Source organism: Anopheles funestus, chromosome 3RL, assembly GCF_943734845.2.
Source record: "Anopheles funestus chromosome 3RL, idAnoFuneDA-416_04, whole genome shotgun sequence".
Taxonomy (NCBI): Eukaryota; Metazoa; Arthropoda; class Insecta; order Diptera; family Culicidae; genus Anopheles; species Anopheles funestus.
The window spans coordinates 11,379,146-11,401,604 of NC_064599.1; the positions used below are offsets into that span (position 1 = coordinate 11,379,146).

Consider the following 22,459-nt stretch of genomic DNA (forward strand, 5'->3'; position numbering starts at 1 on the left):
TTGGACCGCCATGCCCTCCGATGTCCTTGCCGGAAGTTATTCGAGGAACCAAGTTCCATACCCTGTTTGAGAAAAAGCAAAATTTTTCTCATTTTTGCAACAAGTTTTGCCTATAACTCGGTCCCTATCCAACGGATCGCCAATCTTTAACCTGTGGTCGATAGATGGCACCAATGGCTACATTTTCTTCTTGAACGGTCATGCTTTCAGATGTCTGTGTCGTAAGTTATTCGAGGAACCAAGTTCCATACCCTGTTTGAGAAAAAGCAAAATTTTCCTCATTTTTGCAGCAAGTTTTCCCTGTAACTCTGTCCCTATCCAACGGATCGTCAATCTTTAACCTGTGGTCGATAGATGGCACCAATGGCTACATTTTCTTCTTGGACGGCCATGCCCTCCGATGTCCGTGCCGGAAGTTATTCGAGGAACCAAGTTCCATACCCTGTTTGAGAAAAAGCAAAATTTTTCTCATTTTTGCACCAAGTTTTGCCTATAACTCGGTCCCTATCCAACGGATCGCCAATCTTTAACCTGTGGTCGATAGATGGCACCAATGGCTACATTTTCTTCTTGGACGGCCATGCCCTCCGATGTCCGTGCCGGAAGTTATTCGAGGAACCAAGTTCCATACCCTGTTTGAGAAAATGTAAAATTTTCTTAATTTTTGAGTAATTTAGCAAAATTTATAAATGTGATATATTTTAATGGGAATTTGTTGCAATAAGTTTCTTTTCGCTCAAATAATACTTTAAATTAAAAAAAGAATAAAAAATCAGAAAAAAAATTTCAAAAAATTTTCCACTCGAAAATTTCATAAGGCTTACCCCTTACGTTTTTTTTCGGAAATTTTGCAAAAAAATTTAAATTGATTTATTTTAATGCCAATTGGTTGCAATAAGTTTCTTTTCACTCAAATAATGTTTTAAACAAAAAAAGAATAAAAAATTAGATAAAAATTGAAAGATTATAAAAATTTGAAAATTCAATAAGGCTCATTTTTGCACCAAGTTTTGCCTATAACTCGGTCCCTATCCAACGGATCGCCAATCTTTAACCTGTGGTCGATAGATGGCACCAATGGCTACATTTTCTTCTTGGACCGCCATGCCCTCCGATGTCCTTGCCGGAAGTTATTCGAGGAACCAAGTTCCATACCCTGTTTGAGAAAAAGCAAAATTTTTCTCATTTTTGCAACAAGTTTTGCCTATAACTCGGTCCCTATCCAACGGATCGCCAATCTTTAACCTGTGGTCGATAGATGGCACCAATGGCTACATTTTCTTCTTGAACGGTCATGCTTTCAGATGTCTGTGTCGTAAGTTATTCGAGGAACCAAGTTCCATACCCTGTTTGAGAAAAAGCAAAATTTTCCTCATTTTTGCAGCAAGTTTTCCCTGTAACTCTGTCCCTATCCAACGGATCGTCAATCTTTAACCTGTGGTCGATAGATGGCACCAATGGCTACATTTTCTTCTTGGACGGCTATGCCCTCCGATGTCCGTGCCGGAAGTTATTCGAGGAACCAAGTTCCATACCCTGTTTGAGAAAAAGCAAAATTTTTCTCATTTTTGCACCAAGTTTTGCCTATAACTCGGTCCCTATCCAACGGATCGCCAATCTTTAACCTGTGGTCGATAGATGGCACCAATGGCTACATTTTCTTCTTGGACGGCCATGTCCTCAAATATCTGTGTCGGAAGTTATTCGAAGAATCAAGTTCCATACCCTGTTTGAGAAAATGTAAAATTTTCCTCATTTTTGCACCAAGTTTTGCCTATAACTCGGTCCCTATCCAACGGATCGCCAAACTTTAACTTGTGGTCAATAGATGGCACCAATGGCTACATTTTCTTCTTGGACGGCCATGCCCTAAGATGTCTGTGCCAGAAGTTATTCGAGGAACCAAGTTCCTTACCTTGTTTGAGAAAATATAAAATTTTCCTCATTTTTGAGCAATTCACCAAAATTTAAAAAAATGATTTATTTTAATGCGAATTCGTTGCAATGTGTTTCTTTTCACTCAAATTATGCTTTAAATTAGAAAAATAATAAAAAATCAGAAAAAAAAATTTCAAAAACTTTTCCACTCGAAAATTTCATAAGGCTTACCCCTTACGTTTTTTTCGGAAATTTTGCAAAAAAATTTAAATTGATTTATTTTAATGCCAATTGGTTGCAATAAGTTTCTTTTCACTCAAATAATGTTTTAAACAAAAAAAGAATAAAAAATTAGATAAAAGTTGAAAGATTATAAAAATTTGAAAATTCAATAAGGCTTATTTTTGCACCAAGTTTTGCCTATAACTCGGTCCCTATCCAACAGATCGCCAATCTTTAACCTGTGGTCGATAGATGGCACCAATGGCTACATTTTCTTCTTGGACCGCCATGCCCTCCGATGTCCGTGCCGGAAGTTATTCGAGGAACCAAGTTCCATACCCTGTTTGAGAAAATGTAAAATTTTCTTAATTTTTGAGTAATTTAGCAAAATTTATAAATGTGATATATTTTAATGGGAATTTGTTGCAATAAGTTTCTTTTCGCTCAAATAATACTTTAAATTAAAAAAAGAATAAAAAATCAGAAAAAAAATTTCAAAAAATTTTCCACTCGAAAATTTCATAAGGCTTACCCCTTACGTTTTTTTTCGGAAATTTTGCAAAAAAATTTAAATTGATTTATTTTAATGCCAATTGGTTGCAATAAGTTTCTTTTCACTCAAATAATGTTTTAAACAAAAAAAGAATAAAAAATTAGATAAAAATTGAAAGATTATAAAAATTTGAAAATTCAATAAGGCTCATTTTTGCACCAAGTTTTGCCTATAACTCGGTCCCTATCCAACGGATCGCCAATCTTTAACCTGTGGTCGATAGATGGCACCAATGGCTACATTTTCTTCTTGGACCGCCATGCCCTCCGATGTCCTTGCCGGAAGTTATTCGAGGAACCAAGTTCCATACCCTGTTTGAGAAAAAGCAAAATTTTTCTCATTTTTGCAACAAGTTTTGCCTATAACTCGGTCCCTATCCAACGGATCGCCAATCTTTAACCTGTGGTCGATAGATGGCACCAATGGCTACATTTACTTCTTGGACGGCCATGTCCTCAAATATCTGTGTCGGAAGTTATTCGAAGAATCAAGTTCCATACCCTGTTTGTGAAAATGTAAAATTTTCTTCATTTCTGCATCAAGTTTTGCCTATAACTCGGTCGGTATCCAACGGATCGCCAATCTTTAACCTGTGGTCGATAGATGGCATCAAGGGCTACATTTTCTTCTTGGACGGCCATGCCCTCAGATGTCTGTGCCAGAAGTTATTCGAGGAACCAAGTTCCATACCCTGTTTGAGAAAATGTAAAATTTTCTTCATTTTTGAGTAATTTAGCAAAATGTATAAATGTGATATATTTTAATGGAAATTTGTTGCAATAGGTTTCTATTCGCTCAAATAATACTTTAAATTAAAAAAAGAATAAAAAATCAGAAAAAAAATTTCAAAAAATTTTCCACTCGAAAATTTCATAAGGCTTACCCCTTACGTTTTTTTTCGGAAATTTTGCAAAAAAATTTAAATTAATTTATTTTAATGCCAATTGGTTGCAATAAGTTTCTTTTCACTCAAATAATGTTTTAAACAAAAAAAGAATAAAAAATTAGATAAAAATTGAAAGATTATAAAAATTTGAAAATTCAATAAGGCTCATTTTTGCACCAAGTTTTGCCTATAACTCGGTCCCTATCCAACGGATCGCCAATCTTTAACCTGTGGTCGATAGATGGCACCAATGGCTACATTTTCTTCTTGGACCGCCATGCCCTCCGATGTCCTTGCCGGAAGTTATTCGAGGAACCAAGTTCCATACCCTGTTTGAGAAAAAGCAAAATTTTTCTCATTTTTGCAACAAGTTTTGCCTATAACTCGGTCCCTATCCAACGGATCGCCAATCTTTAACCTGTGGTCGATAGATGGCACCAATGGCTACATTTTCTTCTTGAACGGTCATGCTTTCAGATATCTGTGTCGTAAGTTATTCGAGGAACCAAGTTCCATACCCTGTTTGAGAAAAAGCAAAATTTTCCTCATTTTTGCAGCAAGTTTTCCCTGTAACTCGGTCCCTATCCAACGGATCGTCAATCTTTAACCTGTGGTCGATAGATGGCACCAATGCCTACATTTTCTTCTTGGACGGCCATGCCCTCCGATGTCCTTGCCGGAAGTTATTCGAGGAACCAAGTTCCATACCCTGTTTGAGAAAAAGCAAAATTTTTCTCATTTTTGCAACAAGTTTTGCCTATAACTCGGTCCCTATCCAACGGATCGCCAATCTTTAACCTGTGGTCGATAGATGGCACCAATGGCTACATTTTCTTCTTGAACGGTCATGCTTTCAGATGTCTGTGTCGTAAGTTATTCGAGGAACCAAGTTCCATACCCTGTTTGAGAAAAAGCAAAATTTTTCTCATTTTTGCAACAAGTTTTGCCTATAACTCGGTCCCTATCCAACGGATCGCCAATCTTTAACCTGTGGTCGATAGATGGCACCAATGGCTACATTTTCTTCTTGGACGGCCATGTCCTCAAATATCGGTGTCGGAAGTTATTCGAGGAATCAAGTTCCATACCCTGTTTATAAAAATGTAGAATTTTCCTCATTTTTGAACAATTTAGCATAATTTATAAATATGATATATTTGAATGCGAATTTGTTGCAATAAGTTTCTTTTCACTCAAATAATGCTTGAAATTAAAAAAAGAATAAAAAATCAGAAAAAAAATTTCAAAAAATTTTCCACTCGAAAATTTTATAAGGCTTACCCCTTACGTTTTTTTTCGGAAATTTTGCAAAAAAATTTAAATTGATTTATTTTAATGCCAATTGGTTGCAATAAGTTTCTTTTCACTCAAATAATGTTTTAAACAAAAAAAGAATAAAAAATTAGATAAAAATTGAAAGATTATAAAAATTTGAAAATTCAATAAGGCTCATTTTTGCACCAAGTTTTGCCTATAACTCGGTCCCTATCCAACGGATCGCCAAACTTTAACTTTTGGTCAATAGATGGCACCAATGGCTACATTTTCTTCTTGGACGGCCATGCCCCCAGATGTCTGTGCCAGAAGTTATTCGAGGAACCAAGTTCCATACCCTGTTTGAGAAAATGTAAAATTTTCTTAATTTTTGAGTAATTTAGCAAAATGTATAAATGTGATATATTTTAATGGGAATTTGTTGCAATAAGTTTCTTTTCACTCAAATAATACTTTAAATTAAAAAAAGAATAAAAAATCAGAAAAAAAATTTCAAAAAATTTTCCACTCGAAAATTTCATAAGGCTTACCCCTTACGTTTTTTTCGGAAATTTTGCAAAAAAATTTAAATTGATTTATTTTAATGCCAATTGGTTGCAATAAGTTTCTTTTCACTCAAATAATGTTTTAAACAAAAAAAAAATAAAAAATTAGAAAAAAATTGAAAGATTATAAAAATTTGAAAATTCAATAAGGCTCATTTTTGCACCAAGTTTTGCCTATAACTCTGTCCCTATCCAACGGATCGCCAATCTTTAACCTGTGGTCGATAGATGGCACCAATGGCTACATTTTCTTCTTGGACCGCCATGCCCTGAGATGTCTGTGCCAAAAGTTATTCGAGGAACCAAGTTCCATACCCTGTTTGATAAAAAGGTAAAATTTTCCTCATTATAGCACCAAGTTTTGCCTATAACTCGGTCCCTATCCAACGGATCGCCAATCTTTAACCTGTGGTCGATAGATGGCACCAATGGCTACATTTACTTCTTGGACGGCCATGTCCTCAAATATCTGTGTCGGAAGTTATTCGAAGAATCAAGTTCCATACCCTGTTTGTGAAAATGTAAAATTTTCTTCATTTCTGCATCAAGTTTTGCCTATAACTCGGTCGGTATCCAACGGATCGCCAATCTTTAACCTGTGGTCGATAGATGGCATCAAGGGCTACATTTTCTTCTTGGACGGCCATGCCCTCAGATGTCTGTGCCAGAAGTTATTCGAGGAACCAAGTTCCATACCCTGTTTGAGAAAATGTAAAATTTTCTTCATTTTTGAGTAATTTAGCAAAATGTATAAATGTGATATATTTTAATGGAAATTTGTTGCAATAGGTTTCTATTCGCTCAAATAATACTTTAAATTAAAAAAAGAATAAAAAATCAGAAAAAAAATTTCAAAAAATTTTCCACTCGAAAATTTCATAAGGCTTACCCCTTACGTTTTTTTTCGGAAATTTTGCAAAAAAATTTAAATTAATTTATTTTAATGCCAATTGGTTGCAATAAGTTTCTTTTCACTCAAATAATGTTTTAAACAAAAAAAGAATAAAAAATTAGATAAAAATTGAAAGATTATAAAAATTTGAAAATTCAATAAGGCTCATTTTTGCACCAAGTTTTGCCTATAACTCGGTCCCTATCCAACGGATCGCCAATCTTTAACCTGTGGTCGATAGATGGCACCAATGGCTACATTTTCTTCTTGGACCGCCATGCCCTCCGATGTCCTTGCCGGAAGTTATTCGAGGAACCAAGTTCCATACCCTGTTTGAGAAAAAGCAAAATTTTTCTCATTTTTGCAACAAGTTTTGCCTATAACTCGGTCCCTATCCAACGGATCGCCAATCTTTAACCTGTGGTCGATAGATGGCACCAATGGCTACATTTTCTTCTTGAACGGTCATGCTTTCAGATATCTGTGTCGTAAGTTATTCGAGGAACCAAGTTCCATACCCTGTTTGAGAAAAAGCAAAATTTTCCTCATTTTTGCAGCAAGTTTTCCCTGTAACTCGGTCCCTATCCAACGGATCGTCAATCTTTAACCTGTGGTCGATAGATGGCACCAATGCCTACATTTTCTTCTTGGACGGCCATGCCCTCCGATGTCCTTGCCGGAAGTTATTCGAGGAACCAAGTTCCATACCCTGTTTGAGAAAAAGCAAAATTTTTCTCATTTTTGCAACAAGTTTTGCCTATAACTCGGTCCCTATCCAACGGATCGCCAATCTTTAACCTGTGGTCGATAGATGGCACCAATGGCTACATTTTCTTCTTGAACGGTCATGCTTTCAGATGTCTGTGCCAGAAGTTATTCGAGGAACCAAGTTCCATACCCTGTTTGAGAAAATGTAAAATTTTCTTAATTTTTGAGTAATTTAGCAAAATGTATAAATGTGATATATTTTAATGGGAATTTGTTGCAATAAGTTTCTTTTCACTCAAATAATACTTTAAATTAAAAAAAGAATAAAAAATCAGAAAAAAAATTTCAAAAAATTTTCCACTCGAAAATTTCATAAGGCTTACCCCTTACGTTTTTTTCGGAAATTTTGCAAAAAAATTTAAATTGATTTATTTTAATGCCAATTGGTTGCAATAAGTTTCTTTTCACTCAAATAATGTTTTAAACAAAAAAAAAATAAAAAATTAGAAAAAAATTGAAAGATTATAAAAATTTGAAAATTCAATAAGGCTCATTTTTGCACCAAGTTTTGCCTATAACTCTGTCCCTATCCAACGGATCGCCAATCTTTAACCTGTGGTCGATAGATGGCACCAATGGCTACATTTTCTTCTTGGACCGCCATGCCCTGAGATGTCTGTGCCAAAAGTTATTCGAGGAACCAAGTTCCATACCCTGTTTGATAAAAAGGTAAAATTTTCCTCATTATAGCACCAAGTTTTGCCTATAACTCGGTCCCTATCCAACGGATCGCCAATCTTTAACCTGTGGTCGATAGATGGCACCAATGGCTACATTTTCTTCTTGGACCGCCATGCCCTCCGATGTCCGTGCCGGAAGTTATTCGAGGAACCAAGTTCCATACCCTGTTTGTGAAAATGTAAATTTTTTCTCATTTTTGAACAATTTAGCAAAATTTATAAATGTGATATATTTTAATGGGAATTTGTTGCAATAAGTTTCTTTTCACTCAAATAATGCTTTAAATTAAAAAAAGAATAAAAAATCAGAAAAAAATTTCAAAAAAATTTTCCACTCGAAAATTTCATAAGGCTTACCCCTTACGTTTTTTTTCGGAAATTTTGCAAAAAAATTTAAATTGATTTATTTTAATGCCAATTGGTTGCAATAAGTTTCTTTTCACTCAAATAATGTTTTAAACAAAAAAAAAAATAAAAAATAATAAAAAAATTGAAAGATTATAAAAATTTGAAAATTTCATAAGGCTCATTTTTGCACAAATTTTTGCCTATAACTCGGTCCCTATCCAACGGATCGCCAATCTTTAACCTGTGGTCGATAGATGGCACCAAGGGCTACATTTTCTTCTTGGACGGCCATGCCCTCAGATGTCTGTGTCAGGAGTTATTCGAGGAACCAAGTTCCTTACCCTGTTTGAGAAAATGTAAAATTTTCCACATTTTTGAACAATTTAGCAAAATTTATAAATGTGATATATTTTAATGCGAATTTGTTGCAATAAGTTTCTTTTCACTCAAATAATGCTTTAAATTAAAAAAAGAATAAAAAATCAGAAAAAAATTTCAAAAAAATTTTCCACTCGAAAATTTCATAAGGCTTACCCCTTACGTTTTTTTTCGGAAATTTTGCAAAAAAAAATTGATTTATTTTAATGCCAATTTGTTTGTTTTCTTCTTTTCTTTTCACGCAAGTTATGCTTTAAAAGAAAATAGAATAAAAATTAACGAAAAATGTCAACTTGAAAATTTCATAAGGCTACAGCCTTATTATTTTTTTAAATTATCTTGGAAAATTGAGCTACTTTTGTCGCGTTCGCAAACATGATAACTGCTCAGCACGTAGTGACGGGGTAACAAGCGCGAAGAAAAGGTATGGAGGTAGCCTTTTAATTTTAAAATACTTACTGTAAACTTTTCAAATGAATAAATCAACAAACATATCGATTTTATACAAGTATTATTTTACGTTGCTTTTATTTTTTTGATTATAATATTTTGAAATAATTCCTACGTTTCTAGCAGTAAAGAGTTAATTTACATTCCTAAACTGATATTTCTATACTTTTATACACTTTCTATTATTATTTTTGTGTTACATATTTTTTTCATTCCGTTATTAATTTCCTTTTCACTTCTGCAGCTTGATCTAGCAATTATTGATCGTTAAACAGTGGTAATGCGATTAGATATTACAGAAAAAAGGAAGGAACTCGCGGCTGATGAAGGATGTCCGCCGGTGGAATCCATCAAACTTTGCATCCATAACGAGAGTACACTGATAAAAGTTTCACCAACGCGACCAGCACCGTAAACTTTCTTCTCGACGAGTGATTTCATCGCGTCCGTTTCATGTGTTTTCGTCCTGTTGTAACGGTGGTGGAAGAAAGTGAAAAGTTTAAGATGGAAATTATGTAATAAATTTTCGTAAACTGATCATGAAAAATATTTGTGAAGATATGTGTAAAGGTGATAAGAAAATAAAGTAAATGTTAAATCCGATTTGTTATGTGAAAGGCACAATAAATGACTCGAACACATTCCAACTGATATTCCTTTCCTGTTAATTGTTCTTAAAGACATGATCTACCACAACAAAACATTTCTGTAGTGGAGCTTTTCCGAGCCAATAATAAAGCCAAGAAAAAATTACCAAACCGCGTAAACAACGGTGCGGCCATTTTTGTTGTTGTTTTCTTGCCCCCAATGTCCTCCTTTATGCTGCAGTGGAGTTTAAATTTATCGCTTTTCATCACCACTGGAAAAAAACAGGCAAACCCTTTGGAGATGGCTCCGTTTTTCCGCCTCTCCTCCACTTACTTTCTGCTCCCCTTTGTGTACCAAAACGGAATCTGTTTTCAACATCCCTTCCCGTCCCCTTCTCTCTCTCTCTCTCTCTCTCTCTCTCTCTCTCTCTCTCTCTCTCTCTCTCTCTCTCTCTCTCTCTTCGTCTCTCGATTCCACTGCGCACCATTGGCAGCAACATTGCGTTGCGACAAAATTCACATTATTGCCCGTCCCGTGAGCCTGGTGCTGCTGCACTAAAAATACTTTCACGAAAATCCCCTCCCTTGGTTTACCTTTGCTTTTGGTGATTTATATTTTTAAAGGTCCATGTTCGATCCGCTTGGCTTAGCTGTGGGGATACTGTTCAGCGACTTGTGAAGTAAAAGTAGTTGCACCGGGTGCATTGAAACAAAACACATTCCATCGGTTTCCGTGGTGTAGTGGTTATCACATCCGCCTAACACGCGGAAGGCCCCCGGTTCGATCCCGGGCGGAAACAAACTCGAATTTTTTTTATATCGAATGTTCTCAAAAGCTTTTTGCTTTGGACCAACTGGAAAAGGGTTAAATTTAGGTGTCTCCTTTCTTGTTAAGAGACAAATTCTCTTCACTTTTAAACTCTAACTATCCTCATCCGCTTTATGTAAAGCCTTCTTTAGTAGTAGTTTTCATTCTGTTCCAAGGACGTGGCATATAATCGATTGTGGGTATACAGACTAAGAAAAAAATTTCGAGTTAAATTTTTTTATTGCTATTTTTTATTATTTTTTTCAACTTAAAGCATTATTTGAGTGAAAAGAAACTTATTGCAACCAATTGGCATTAAAATAAATCAATTTAATTTTTTTTGCAAAATTTCCCAAAAAATGGCAAGGGGTAAGCCTTATGAAATTTTCGAGTGGAAAATTTTATTAAAATTTTTTTCTGATTTTTTATTCTTTTTTTAATTTAAAGCATTATTTGAGTGAAAAGAAACTTATTGCAACAAATTCGCATTAAAATATATCACATTTATAAATTTTGCTAAATTGTTCAAAAATGAGGAAAATTTTACATTTTCTCAAACAGGGTAAGGAACTTGGTTACTCGAATAACTTCCGGCACAGAAATCTGAGGGCATGGCCGTCCAAGAAGAAAATGTAGCCATTGGTGCCATCTATCGACCACAAGTTAAAGATTGGCGATCCGTTGGATACCGACCGAGTTATAGGCAAAACTTGGTGCAAAAATGAGCCTTAATAGATTTTCATTTTTTTGAATTTTTTGATTTTTTTATTATTTTTCACTCTTTTTTTTATTTAAAGCATTACTTGAGTGAAAAGAAACACATTGCAACCAATTGGCATTAAAATAAACCAATTTAATTTTTTTTGCAAAATTTCCCAAAAAAAAAAACGTAAGGGGTAAGCCTTATAAAATTTTCAGGATAAAATTTTTTTTTTAATTTTTTTCTGATTTTTTATTATTTTTCTAATTTAAAGCATTATTTGAGTAAAAAGAAACACATTGCAACAAATTCGCATTAAAATAAATCATTTTTTTTTAATTTTGCTGAATTGCTCAAAAATGATCAAAATTTTACATTTTCTCAAACAGGGTATGGAACTTGGTTCCTCGAATAACTTGCGGCACGGACACCTGAGAGCATGGCCAAGAAGAAAATATAGCCATTGGTGTCATCTATTGACCACAGGTTAAAGATTGGCGATCCGTTGGATAGGGACCGAGTTATAGGCAAAACTTGGTGCAAAATTGTGGAAAATTTTACATTTTCTCAAACAGGGTATGGAACTTGGTTCCTCGAATAACTTCCGGCACGGACATCGGAGGGCATGGCCGTCCAAGAAGAAAATGTAGCCATTGGTGTCATTTATCGACCACAGGTTAAAGATTGGCGATCCGTTGGATAGGGACCGAGTTATACGCAAAATTTGGTGCAAAAATGAGGAAAAAAGGAAACACACGAATAAACCATCAGCTATAACTTCACAAATAATTGTTTATGGTCGCTCACCTGATGTGGCGATTGTGTAGTAAACAATACGATCGATTATTTTGATTCTCGTAATGTTCAACCAACCTGAACGATCCGCTCACTTTAAGTACCAAGGGAATCATATTAATTTAATTATAATGACAGATATATAGTACCTGTTCTGATATGTTGTCGGTTAGTTTGCAAACATTCTGCGCAATAGTGAATACAACAGTGATGAAAACACATCGTTACTTGATGTTCTCCTTCATAGTAAGGCTAGGTAGGTAGAACTCGACATAAATGCCTTTTACACCTGTAATCGAACCTTTCATTATGTCGTTTTGCGTATTTTCCCGTCCTACATTCTAGCAAATCTCTGGCTGTGCATACACAGACCAACAATTGTACACTCGGCCCCTCAAACATGCAGTGTGCTAGAAGGTAGCTGTGTCTACGACACATTGAACGTATCCGCCGATGGACTTCAGCGATTGCGAGCATCTGCACGTGAATATCCATCGACGTATCAGATCACAGTGGAACGACTGATCACGCCCCATCCTGATGGTGTATTACTGCATGTGTTATCAGAGTTTGCACAAGAGGTCGAATACGTGCAGTACAATGAACGCGTACTACGTATTCCTCCCAATGCTACGTTGAAAGGTATAACAATAAGGAATGCATCAGAGCTACGAATGATCACTGTTGCCGCACCAAACTATCAGCTAACCTCCCTACAGATTGACTATGCCTCACTAGCCCGCATCTCTGACACATTTCGCAACTTACGGGGAATACAATTTCTTATTCTGGAAAATGGTGCCTTGGAGACATTAAGCTTAGATCCGTTCGTCAACAGTCCCCAACTACTTAGCCTGGGATGCAGCGTTAACAGGATTTCCCAGCTGATACCTAGCCGTAATGCAAGTCTCATCCTACCAATAACGGACCTGATGTTAGCCTACAACCTGTTGGAATCCATAAGCGGAGATTTCTTCCGGCCACTACACATGCTCCAATACGTTACACTCGACAGCAATCGAATTCAGTGCATCGAAGGGAGTCCTATCTCGCTGCCCCGAGTAAGGTACATCAGCTTAGTGCGGAACCAATTGAGCCAACTGGACGTATCCGAATGGCATGTACCGCGTTTGATAGAAATCTATCTGGAAAGCAACAATCTTACGCGTGTTCCGGCTGGGATAGAACGACTACCGAATCTAACTACCTTGGTGCTGCAGAACAATTTGCTCAAGGTCGTCGATCTGCGTCGTTTCGACGGTTGGACCAAACTGATAAAGATTGATCTCAGTGGAAATCGATTGCGCAATGTGATCGTATCAGGCACCGGACGTATTTCACTGCCCAATGTGGTGATGGTGCATTTGACCAACAATCAGCTTACTCACCTGGAGTACGCCCGTTGGGACTTTCCCCAGCTTACCACACTCACGATCGCTCTCAACGAATTTCAACGTCTGCCGGATTTGTTTCAGATCTTTCCAAAGTTAAAACGGGTGCTTGCATTGCATAATCCACTGCACTGTAGCACTGTTCGCCAATGGGAGCAGTACATTGTGGACTTTAAACTAAGCGTCGACACAACTGCCTTCGGTATGCCCTGCATCACGAATGCAATGCTAAAGCTACCGTCGGGACGAGAACTTTGCTGTGTGGAATAAGCGGTCCTAATGCGAAGCAAAAATAAAACGTATTTAGTGTGGATACAGTGGATACTTTATTGAGATGCTCTTGCTATTCAAGCTTTACAGCACAACAAAAAAGAGTCGACGATTTTAGTGGAACCGATCGGACAGTCGCTTGGATCTTGTGGCGGTCCCATAATTAATTTCCCCGAAAGGATCATATCTGTGCGTGCTTTCAGCACGTTGCAGGATATTGGATTGTTGAACAAGCTGAACGCTTCGACCGTCGGGAACGATTGGCCCAGTGGCGGTATGGTGCTGAAGTTGTTGTGCGCCAAACTGATGAAGGTAACAACGGGAAAATCCATGCCAGTTGTGTTGAACCGGCTCAAGGTACAGAACTCGGCGTACAATGTGTCCAGCATTGGCAGCCGCACAGGGCGCGAACTACGTATGTACCGGGCCGGATTGTTCGAGACGTCAATCGAATTTAGCATGGGAAGTCCGTTGAGCGGTGCAAGATCAATACCGGTAAATTTGTTATTGCTAAGAGCCACGAGTCTGAGATTGGAGAAGCGGCGCAACCGTTGCGGTATCTTGTCCAACAGATTGTTGTTCAGCACCAGACGTTGAAGGTTCGGTGCAGATAACCATTGTAGATCGATCGTGCTTAACTGGTTGTCACCAATATCCAGCATCACCATGTTGGACAACGTGATGGGACGTCCGGCTTCCAGCTTAATCAAGTTGTTGTTCCGGAGATCAATCGTTGCTAAATTCGATAGTGAGGCGAAAGCTGCAAAGTCCAGATTTTGCAATCGATTCGATGCCAGATACAGATCTTCGATCGCAAGGGGAATCTCTCCGTCCGCACTGCTAATGGGCATGATCGTTTCAATTTCGTTGTAACTCAAATCGAGAAACGCTAGACGCAGGTTCTTGCGGAATACATTTAGAGAGATGTTACGAATGGAACATCGACTAAAAGTCAATTCGGTCAGAAGTGGCAAGTTACCGATCGTTGGCGGGATATGATCAACCATGCACGAGTAGAATAACAGCTTGCTGATGGCGATATCATTCTCACCGATGAGGACCTGTTGCAGTGACTTTGCGTCGAACACCTGCACTACGCTCAGATTCGTTCCGGCCAATATTTGGAACGCCTTTTCGTGGAAAGCTAGTATTTCCAAATTGTCGACGAATTCGGCAATACGAATCATAAACGCGCCGGATGGATTGCTAGGTACACGAAGCATTTCAACACGGATGCTATAAAACACGTTCGGTTGTATTGTCCGCAGCGTGTTCAAGCCGTCCGTAAGCATGTTAAGACTCTGCAACATACAGGTCATTCCCATACCCGGTACACACGCACTGTCCGCCACTGGTAGACATCCGGCAGCGATCAACGTCAGCAACGGCACTACGGAATACCCATCAGAGGAATTAGAGCTAAAGTTCTTAAAGATGCAAGCCAATCGCTTCACTTACCCATCAGACGATCCATCGTTCGAACTCAACCTTTTTGACGAAATGTGTCACTGAATGCTAGACACTTGCGGTTTTAATTTATTCTCCTGCCCGAAAGAAGCGTCGATCACGCACTATCAAAAGCGAATTAATACCAGACGAAAATTGCCCATTCCGCTAACTAAAAAGGGTTTGAAATTTCGATCAAAATTGATCCTAATCGTAAACTAACTCCATGAGGCACGTGATTACCAATCGATGCACAGCGTTTCTACACTTTTGGTTGTACTTTACATTTGAATGAGATGATTTAATATCCCCATTGTACGAGTTGATATTTTGGGTAAAGCTTCTTTGAAGCCAACCAGGTCAGAATAGAGTTGAAATTAGATTTAAAAAAATGAAACTAGTGCGTGCTAACGCAATTTCATTGCTACTATCAAATTATAGTCCATTAAGTGTGCTTTCTATTGTTGTCGAAATAATCGAGTTCACACTGAACGTATTTTCACTAACATCGTCCTGATAGTTGGGGCATAAAATATACAAGAGGGCGTTTTAAAATACAACCCTAAATCGCTTATGTTTTGTAGGTTGTCTAGGTTTCATTAGCGATAAAGCCGGCTCAACGCGAAACTTGGGACTCTTATACCCAATGGTTCATAGACGAACATAAACCCGATCTAACTCACTTCCCGTAAGATAAAGTTCCACTTCAAAAATAACCCTTTCACGATCGGCATAGCACTTCCGGTTTGAACCAAAAACTTCAAACTATTTCCGGGAGTCTCTTACCAAAACCTTAATTACAGATCAACGGAAGGATGCGCTCGAGTCTGACACGCAAACGAGGTAACTGTCATTTGGAATTTTGCCTATAAAAATGGGAAACAGTCGAAGAAGACACCGCCATGGAAAGGATTCCTATTCAACAGCTCGACGGATTCAAACGGAACAACCGGGTTATTATGTCAGTGACAAATTCCACGCCAGCGAACAGGAAGCAGAAAAGCAGAAAAATGGAAAGATAAAACAAGTACACGCCTCGATTGCTCTTCAGCAGGCACGAACAGCACCGTAAACCGGCACCGTAAACAGAAGGATTAACAAGGCTCAAGATCTTCTTCGCATTAGCTGTTCTTGCGGGACGTCCTTGTGTGAATTCCTATGCTAAACGACTTCCGGCCCCGGGTCCAACAATGCGTTGTTCGGTGCGTCGGAATGTAACTGAAAACCGTGAGAAACGAAAGATGTAGGACGGGATTGTTCGTTCAGCAGCCCAGCGGTGATCGTTTTACTTTGGGACATTGCTTCTCCCTGCTTTGTGCTGGAATGCAATTGAAAATAGTTCCAGCGGACATAAATTTATTCCTGATTTGCCCGAGGATGAAAAATAAATGTGCGAACAATGATATAATGTTCAAATTTGTTTCCAAAATACTAACACCGATGAAGCTTTCTTAAATAAAAATAAAACACAAATTTATACATTTAAGTGTGTTAGTGTGTTAATATCTTTCAAGCAAATCTCATCGATCGTGCAACACTGCAACAACACATGAGTGACAATAGAGGCACTTACTCAAGACGGTCTTGTTGCTGGTGTAGGGAAGCTAATTATCACCCGGTAAAGGGTTCAACAATCAGCGTAAGTGCCCACCGAGGACCAGGACGACTTTGGCCCACTTTGACTCGCAAGGAACCCACCGGAACCCAAGGATGTTAAACGCGAACGGGGCACGCGAGCTAGTGATTAAAATTTGCATAAAACCGTTCCCCGGGTATGACCTCTTCTGATGGAAAAATAGAGTGGCCTCTTGCTGAGACAGAAGCCGTCCGGTTGTAATAGAGCAACCTTCTATCAAACAAAAACAAGGGGTAAAAACCAACAACAACAAAATCGAACAAAACTAAGGTCAAAATGACGCACTGTTTTAAAGCCCTCCCTCCATTGGGTTTCCATGTTGTTTTGTTCCCAAGGAAAAATAGTCACCGCTCAAACGTCACCAGCAGTGGAAAACGGTGCAAAAATTAAATACCAAACAGTATTCAAACAACTGCATTCGTATGCAGGCAGCTTTTGCAGGAAGAATGGCCGTGCAAGCAAAGACCACAATCGCCCGGAGTGGATACTAAGAACGTAAGGAATTCGCCACCATTTTCACGCTTTTCTAGAGCGGTGGAAAAACATTTTTGCATATACATATTTCCACCAGCGTTCTCTACGCGGAAAATCGTTCCATCGCGTTGCATTGTGCATTTTTCTTCCCCATCTTTCCATCCAGTTGGTGGTGGTTGGTTCTCGGAAGGTGCATAACGACGGTGCAGTCGCCTGAAAAAGTTCATAGTTCACGTGTTGGGAAAATTACAATTTTCTTCTACCATTTTCCGAGGGGTAAGGAAATCACAGCACTGGTTCATCCCGGTTCTACTACCCCTTGGGCACACTTTTTCGTACGATTGCAACACGGTTGGTTTTATTTTTTTTACCGTCCTTGACTTTTTGTTTCTTTCTGGTCAGTCCAAGTGTCTTATCTCTCGAGCACGAAGCGGACAGCTAACTGGAATCGCTCAAGAAAATAGGGGTTTTTCAGGTTTTCTAGTACAATAGCTGAAGGTGGATGATCGAGTTAATTTTGCTGAATGAAGAGCGAATCGTTTTCATTTTACATATTAAAACAAAGATAACTAAAATTATGGAAAACAGGGCCCATTAATATTACATTTTTTTACGCACGTTTTGGTTCATTCTTTTTTACTAGTATTAAATAAAAATACGTCCTTTTTCTAGTTCACTCCACATAAGCGATAAGCGCAATAGTAGCAAAACATGTGGTTGTTAAAAAAAATGAACTTAGGTGATTATCCTAGGACCTGGAAGTTGTCAGGAATGCATAACTTCAGAGAGACGTTAATTGGTAAACTCTTTCAGTGAAACCACTCTACACTACATAACTGTATCTACATTCTACATTCCCCACACATGGACACAATCAAAAGGACGCTCGTTAACGCTACAAGAAAGGATATTGAAAAGAAAGGAGTGAACCGGTTTGAAGTAAAAATACAAACAAAAAAAACAAGCAAATGCTACGGTCCATTTCTTTTCTCTTCACACCCAGGGCGCACATGATGACACAAAGGCACGCAATAATCCTTTTGTCTACGGTTTCCACTTTACAGGTTTGCTAATCCGCGTTGTCGTTCTGCATACGCATAATGATGCGTAAACAACCGCATCCGAGTTTGAGTTCTGGAAATGGACACCTGGAAATTATGTAAATCCCCTCACAGTCCACCAGTGCCGACACAAGCACTTCTAACCATGCAAACCAACAGTTTGCGATGAGTAAAAAAAACACAAGCGGAGCTACCACCAGTGGTCATCGGAATCGATAATTTGCTGACCATAAATCGAACACTGACCAATGTGCGAGATGTCCAGCCAGTGGCTCTAATTAGAGTGTGTCCTGCCGTGCTGTATATGGTACAGAGCAGTAGAACTCAACCATACGTTCTTATTAGTTACGCTTTGCTGGTTACGTGAGTTTCCCCTGCAGATGGTTGGTTGTGGACAATCCTTTCTGCAAAAGTATCTCCTGTTATAGACTATAGCCTTAAGAGATTTTCAATTTTATAGATTTTTTTTTATTTTTTTATAAATTTTTATTCTTTTTTTATTTAAAACCTTATTTAAGTGAAAATAAGTTCATTGCAACAAATTCGCATTAAAATAAATCAATTTTATTTTTTTTTCTAAATTTCCCAAAAAAATGGCAAGGGGTAAGCCTTATGAAATTTTCGAGTTAAAATTATTTTTTTTAATTTTTTTGTTATTTTTTATTCTTTTTTTCTTTTAAAGCATTATTTGAGTGAAAAGAAACCTATTGTAACAATTTCGCATTAAAATAAAACAATTTTTTAAATTTTGCCAAATTGCTCCAAAAAAAAAGTTAAGGCTATAGCCTTAGGAGATTGCCAAATTTATAGATTTTTTTGGGAAATGTCAACGAGAAGAGTTTTTTTAATTAACAGCCATTCTTCTGTTTTGAAAATAGTTTTTACATTCACAAAAAATATATACAACACGTACGTACTTTAAAAAATAAAAAGGCACTCGTATTTTTTAAACTTTACATTATTTAATGACCAAATGAATATGTATTTGTAATTTGGGGTTAGATGGTTAATGCACGGGAAACCTACATAGGACAGCCGTTTTAGAACTTGTGCTACCCATCGGATATCGTGAAACATATCGTCGGATAGCATGGCAACGTCTCCCACCATAAATTGTCCCTCTGGCGCAGCGGATAGCGCGTTGGACTTCTAATCCAAAGGTCGTGGGTTCGATCCCCACGAGGGATGGGTGAGAGAATGTAGCTTAAATTGCTGGTTTTCTGATATATTATAATATTTCATACTAATGGGATGTAATTAACGCTGAGTATTGCCAAATAAAAATAAGAAAGAGGCAAACAATTTATAACCGCTTTTGAAACTAAACGCATATTTATGGGGGTTTTCCAGAAAAAGCATATAGGAGTATTTAATATCATAAACTTTTTAAAAGTTTTATTATAAACTAGGAATGTAGCTGTCTAACGAATTAATTGGCTCAACGACAAATATGTTGTACAACACAGCAAACATGAGGTTACCGAACATTTCGTATGCGATGAGCGAAGGAACAAGTTAAGCAACTTATTAAGAAAAAAACCTCTGCTTAGTTCTATTAATACACGTCGTCAACCATTACAGCCGCGCGAATGTCAAATTAACTAACCGAGAGAAAAAATAATATGAATGAATATCCAAAACACCGAACATACGGACGCGTCCTTCCAAACATTGCGCAACCGAAACGGGGTAACATTCCGTTTCACGAAAAATAAAAATAAAGTCGCATAAAGTTTCCCTCTTCATTAGCAACGAACATGCCGCCGCCAATGCGGTATTCTGAAGGGCGAAATTATAACCAAGTGCTTCGCATGCGACTCAAAACCGAAGTTACGGAAATACCAGCACACCAAGTCCTCGGGAGAGTTTTAATGCTCCGTTTTCCCGGTACCTTACCGGGGGTCGTGGACCGAGGTGATGGGCCGTAGCCATGATTATCGAAAATAAAAACGAAAGCACACGGGTAAAATCCTGACTGGGGGGGGGGGGGGGTCCTGTGGCTCAATACTACCACCATATACTTTCGCTGCTACACATTGATTTTGCTTGGAAACACCGGTAATCGATATAATCCTGGTGCCTACATTCGATGCGCCCAGCTAGGCTAGTCTCGTCCTTGATAGTACAGCACAAACACAAACACACACACACTCACAGACCTCCGCTTCAGGAAGTTCGGTTACGACTGTTTCCTGCGGTATTTATTACTGTGTGTACGACTTCGATGGTTCCCGTTTCGTCCACTTCCTAAGAAGGCAACAAACCGGAAAGTTCAACCATGCCACAACACCGCTCCGATCCCTTCCGTTGTCTATCGCCATTGGTAAGATATAAACTTTTGCCACCAGCTCTCCACAACGAGGGGTAAACTGCCAACAACGCTGACGAACGTACGGATCACTACGAAGTTACGTGACCGGAAGCAGTTCGGAAAGCGAATCTATCCAGCAACGAACGATGACATGGAAAAGGTGCTTTTTGGACTGGGAAAAGGGAACTCTATATAATCCACTTCCGTGCGGTTCCTGCAAAGCAGGATCAGGTGTATATGCGGCACAAGATCCGCACCAGTATCGATATCCGCAGAGCCACAAGCAAGAGTCGGATTGGGTACGGATTTGGTGCTACTTGCTTAACGAGCAGTTGCTGCGGTATTCGCAATGTTTCCAAGTTTATCGCCAGCTTAGCGGATCAGGCCGTTAGGGAGCATCACTGTGGAGGAACGCAGAAACTTCTGTCCCGCCATATCGAGCGTCGTATGACGTTTTAATGTTAGCAGCCTCGATGTGTTTGTAATTGAAGCAATCATACCCTGTGGGCAGGAAGTTCGATAACGACCAGCTAGTAAAATGATCGTTAAGAAATAATATTAAAGCGTCGCACACACCTCACACGGCTGCAGTGCGTACGACGATGAAGACTTTCGGTGTATCACAAAGTGGAGTTTTTTGGTTAGGTACTCTTCCAACCTGAGTTATTCTCTGTTGCATTGCTTTTGAACAATCCTTGCGATCTATTCTTTCATACAGTTGTCAATCTCCTTCACTGCATCCTTCCTGGCGCAAGTTGGAGATGTCAGGTACAATATCCTGACACATGTACACTGAATATCGTGCGTATTGGTAATGACAAATGGATCGGTCGGTTAGCGACAAGTATAGTTAACTACACGTCGAAAGCAACGGTCATCAAACGGTGTCTGCTGCTGAACAGTGTCTCGGTTCAAGAAATGTTGGAAGCAGCCAGTCATCTCTTCGACCAAATTACGCTCCAGCAGTACCACGAACGCATCCTAGCAATAACAAACATCATGACAAGTGAGTTAATCGCATTACACTCAGCACCACTGCTATCGCATCTTGCGATCGTTCCCAACCATTACCTGGAATCGATCCACATCGTCAACAGTAAAATGCGAGATATTCCCGAAACGATAACCAACCTAATCAATCTTCGGTTTCTTGGCATCGACAAATCCTACATACGTACGCTGGACATAGGCCTACTGTGTGCTCTCCGCAATCTGACAATATTACAGTTGACCAAGAACCAGATCAGTGTGCTGCATCCCGCACGCGAATCTTCCTGTCACATTACGGTTCAAGATCTATTTCTAGACCATAACCATTTAAAGGCACTAGATATGACGGTACTAGGACCATTCGTTGCGCTTAAACGTTTGTTTCTCCACAGCAATAACATGAAATCGCTCCACTGCTCGAATGCAACGATCTTTCCGCATCTCCGCTTGTTAATGCTGGGACCAGGGAACAATTTATCGCGGATAGAATTCGAATTGCTACACTTGCCTTTCGCACAAAGTCTAGACCTGAAGGGCAATCAGATTAAGAAATTGCCGTTTCTGAACCACAACAACATAATCGATTTGGAACATATTCATCTCGATGGCAACCAGCTCAGCACCGCCGATCTAGCCAAGTTTCGCTGGCACAACAAAATAGACGGTTTCCATTTGTCCAAAAATCAACTACACTCCGTCACTTGCAGCCAATACGTTCATTTGCCTTTGCTAGTGACTATGGATTTATCCACCAACAGGCTCGAATCCTTTACGCTAGAAAACTGTAGCTTTCCCAAACTAAGCAACATATTGTTGAAGAATAATCAGTTCCAATATCTACCGGTAGAGCTCTACATTAGTGGCGTGTCCCCCGTCTGTATGCTTCGCGTTGAGGACAATCCAATACAGTGTAGTTCTATGCAGAAGCATATAGAACTTATAACTACACATTACTACAAACGAAAGCTGTGGGTTACAATAGTAGGAAACTGTAGCGAGGTAAACTTCACCGAACACATACGCATTAGCGACATTGAGTCAATATGCTGTGTTAGGTGAAATACATCCGCTATTCACAATTGAATTGTAGCTCGTTAAAATAATCACCGGATAGC

General features: G+C 38.6%; 4 protein-coding genes and 2 non-coding genes across 8 annotated transcripts in view; 4 read left to right on the plus strand and 2 right to left on the minus strand.

Moving 5' to 3' along the window:
• The window catches only part of LOC125768118 (protein PAT1 homolog 1-like), a 75,221-nt gene that overhangs the window by 40,896 nt on the left and 11,866 nt on the right, over positions 1–22,459 (minus strand). Inside the window, exon 4 of one of the 3 annotated variants that reach the window (XM_049435343.1) lies at positions 8,802–9,341. The exons of the other annotated variants lie outside the window; for them this stretch is intronic. The gene's annotated coding sequence lies outside the window, so the exon portion shown is untranslated. Of the gene's footprint in view, positions 1–8,801; positions 9,342–22,459 lie in introns of those variants that run through there. 3 annotated transcript variants of the gene reach the window in all.
• Trnav-aac (transfer RNA valine (anticodon AAC)) lies at positions 10,190–10,262 on the plus strand. Its single transcript has one exon. It is a non-coding gene; the product is annotated as a tRNA-Val (tRNA).
• On the plus strand, positions 11,177–13,426 carry LOC125772321 (leucine-rich repeat protein SHOC-2-like). Its single transcript, XM_049443893.1, has one exon. The coding sequence runs from the start codon at positions 12,440–12,442 to the stop codon at positions 13,424–13,426; it is 987 nt and encodes a 328-aa protein (XP_049299850.1). The 5' UTR covers positions 11,177–12,439.
• On the minus strand, positions 13,192–15,463 carry LOC125768133 (P-granule-associated novel protein 1-like). The gene has a single exon (XM_049435389.1). The coding sequence runs from the start codon at positions 14,749–14,751 to the stop codon at positions 13,504–13,506; it is 1,248 nt and encodes a 415-aa protein (XP_049291346.1). The 5' UTR covers positions 14,752–15,463; the 3' UTR covers positions 13,192–13,503.
• On the plus strand, positions 19,159–19,231 carry Trnar-ucu (transfer RNA arginine (anticodon UCU)). Its single transcript has one exon. It is a non-coding gene; the product is annotated as a tRNA-Arg (tRNA).
• LOC125768137 (uncharacterized) lies at positions 20,028–22,417 on the plus strand. Its single transcript, XM_049435398.1, has one exon. It carries the CDS (start codon positions 21,273–21,275, stop codon positions 22,401–22,403), a length of 1,131 nt encoding a protein of 376 aa, XP_049291355.1. The 5' UTR covers positions 20,028–21,272; the 3' UTR covers positions 22,404–22,417.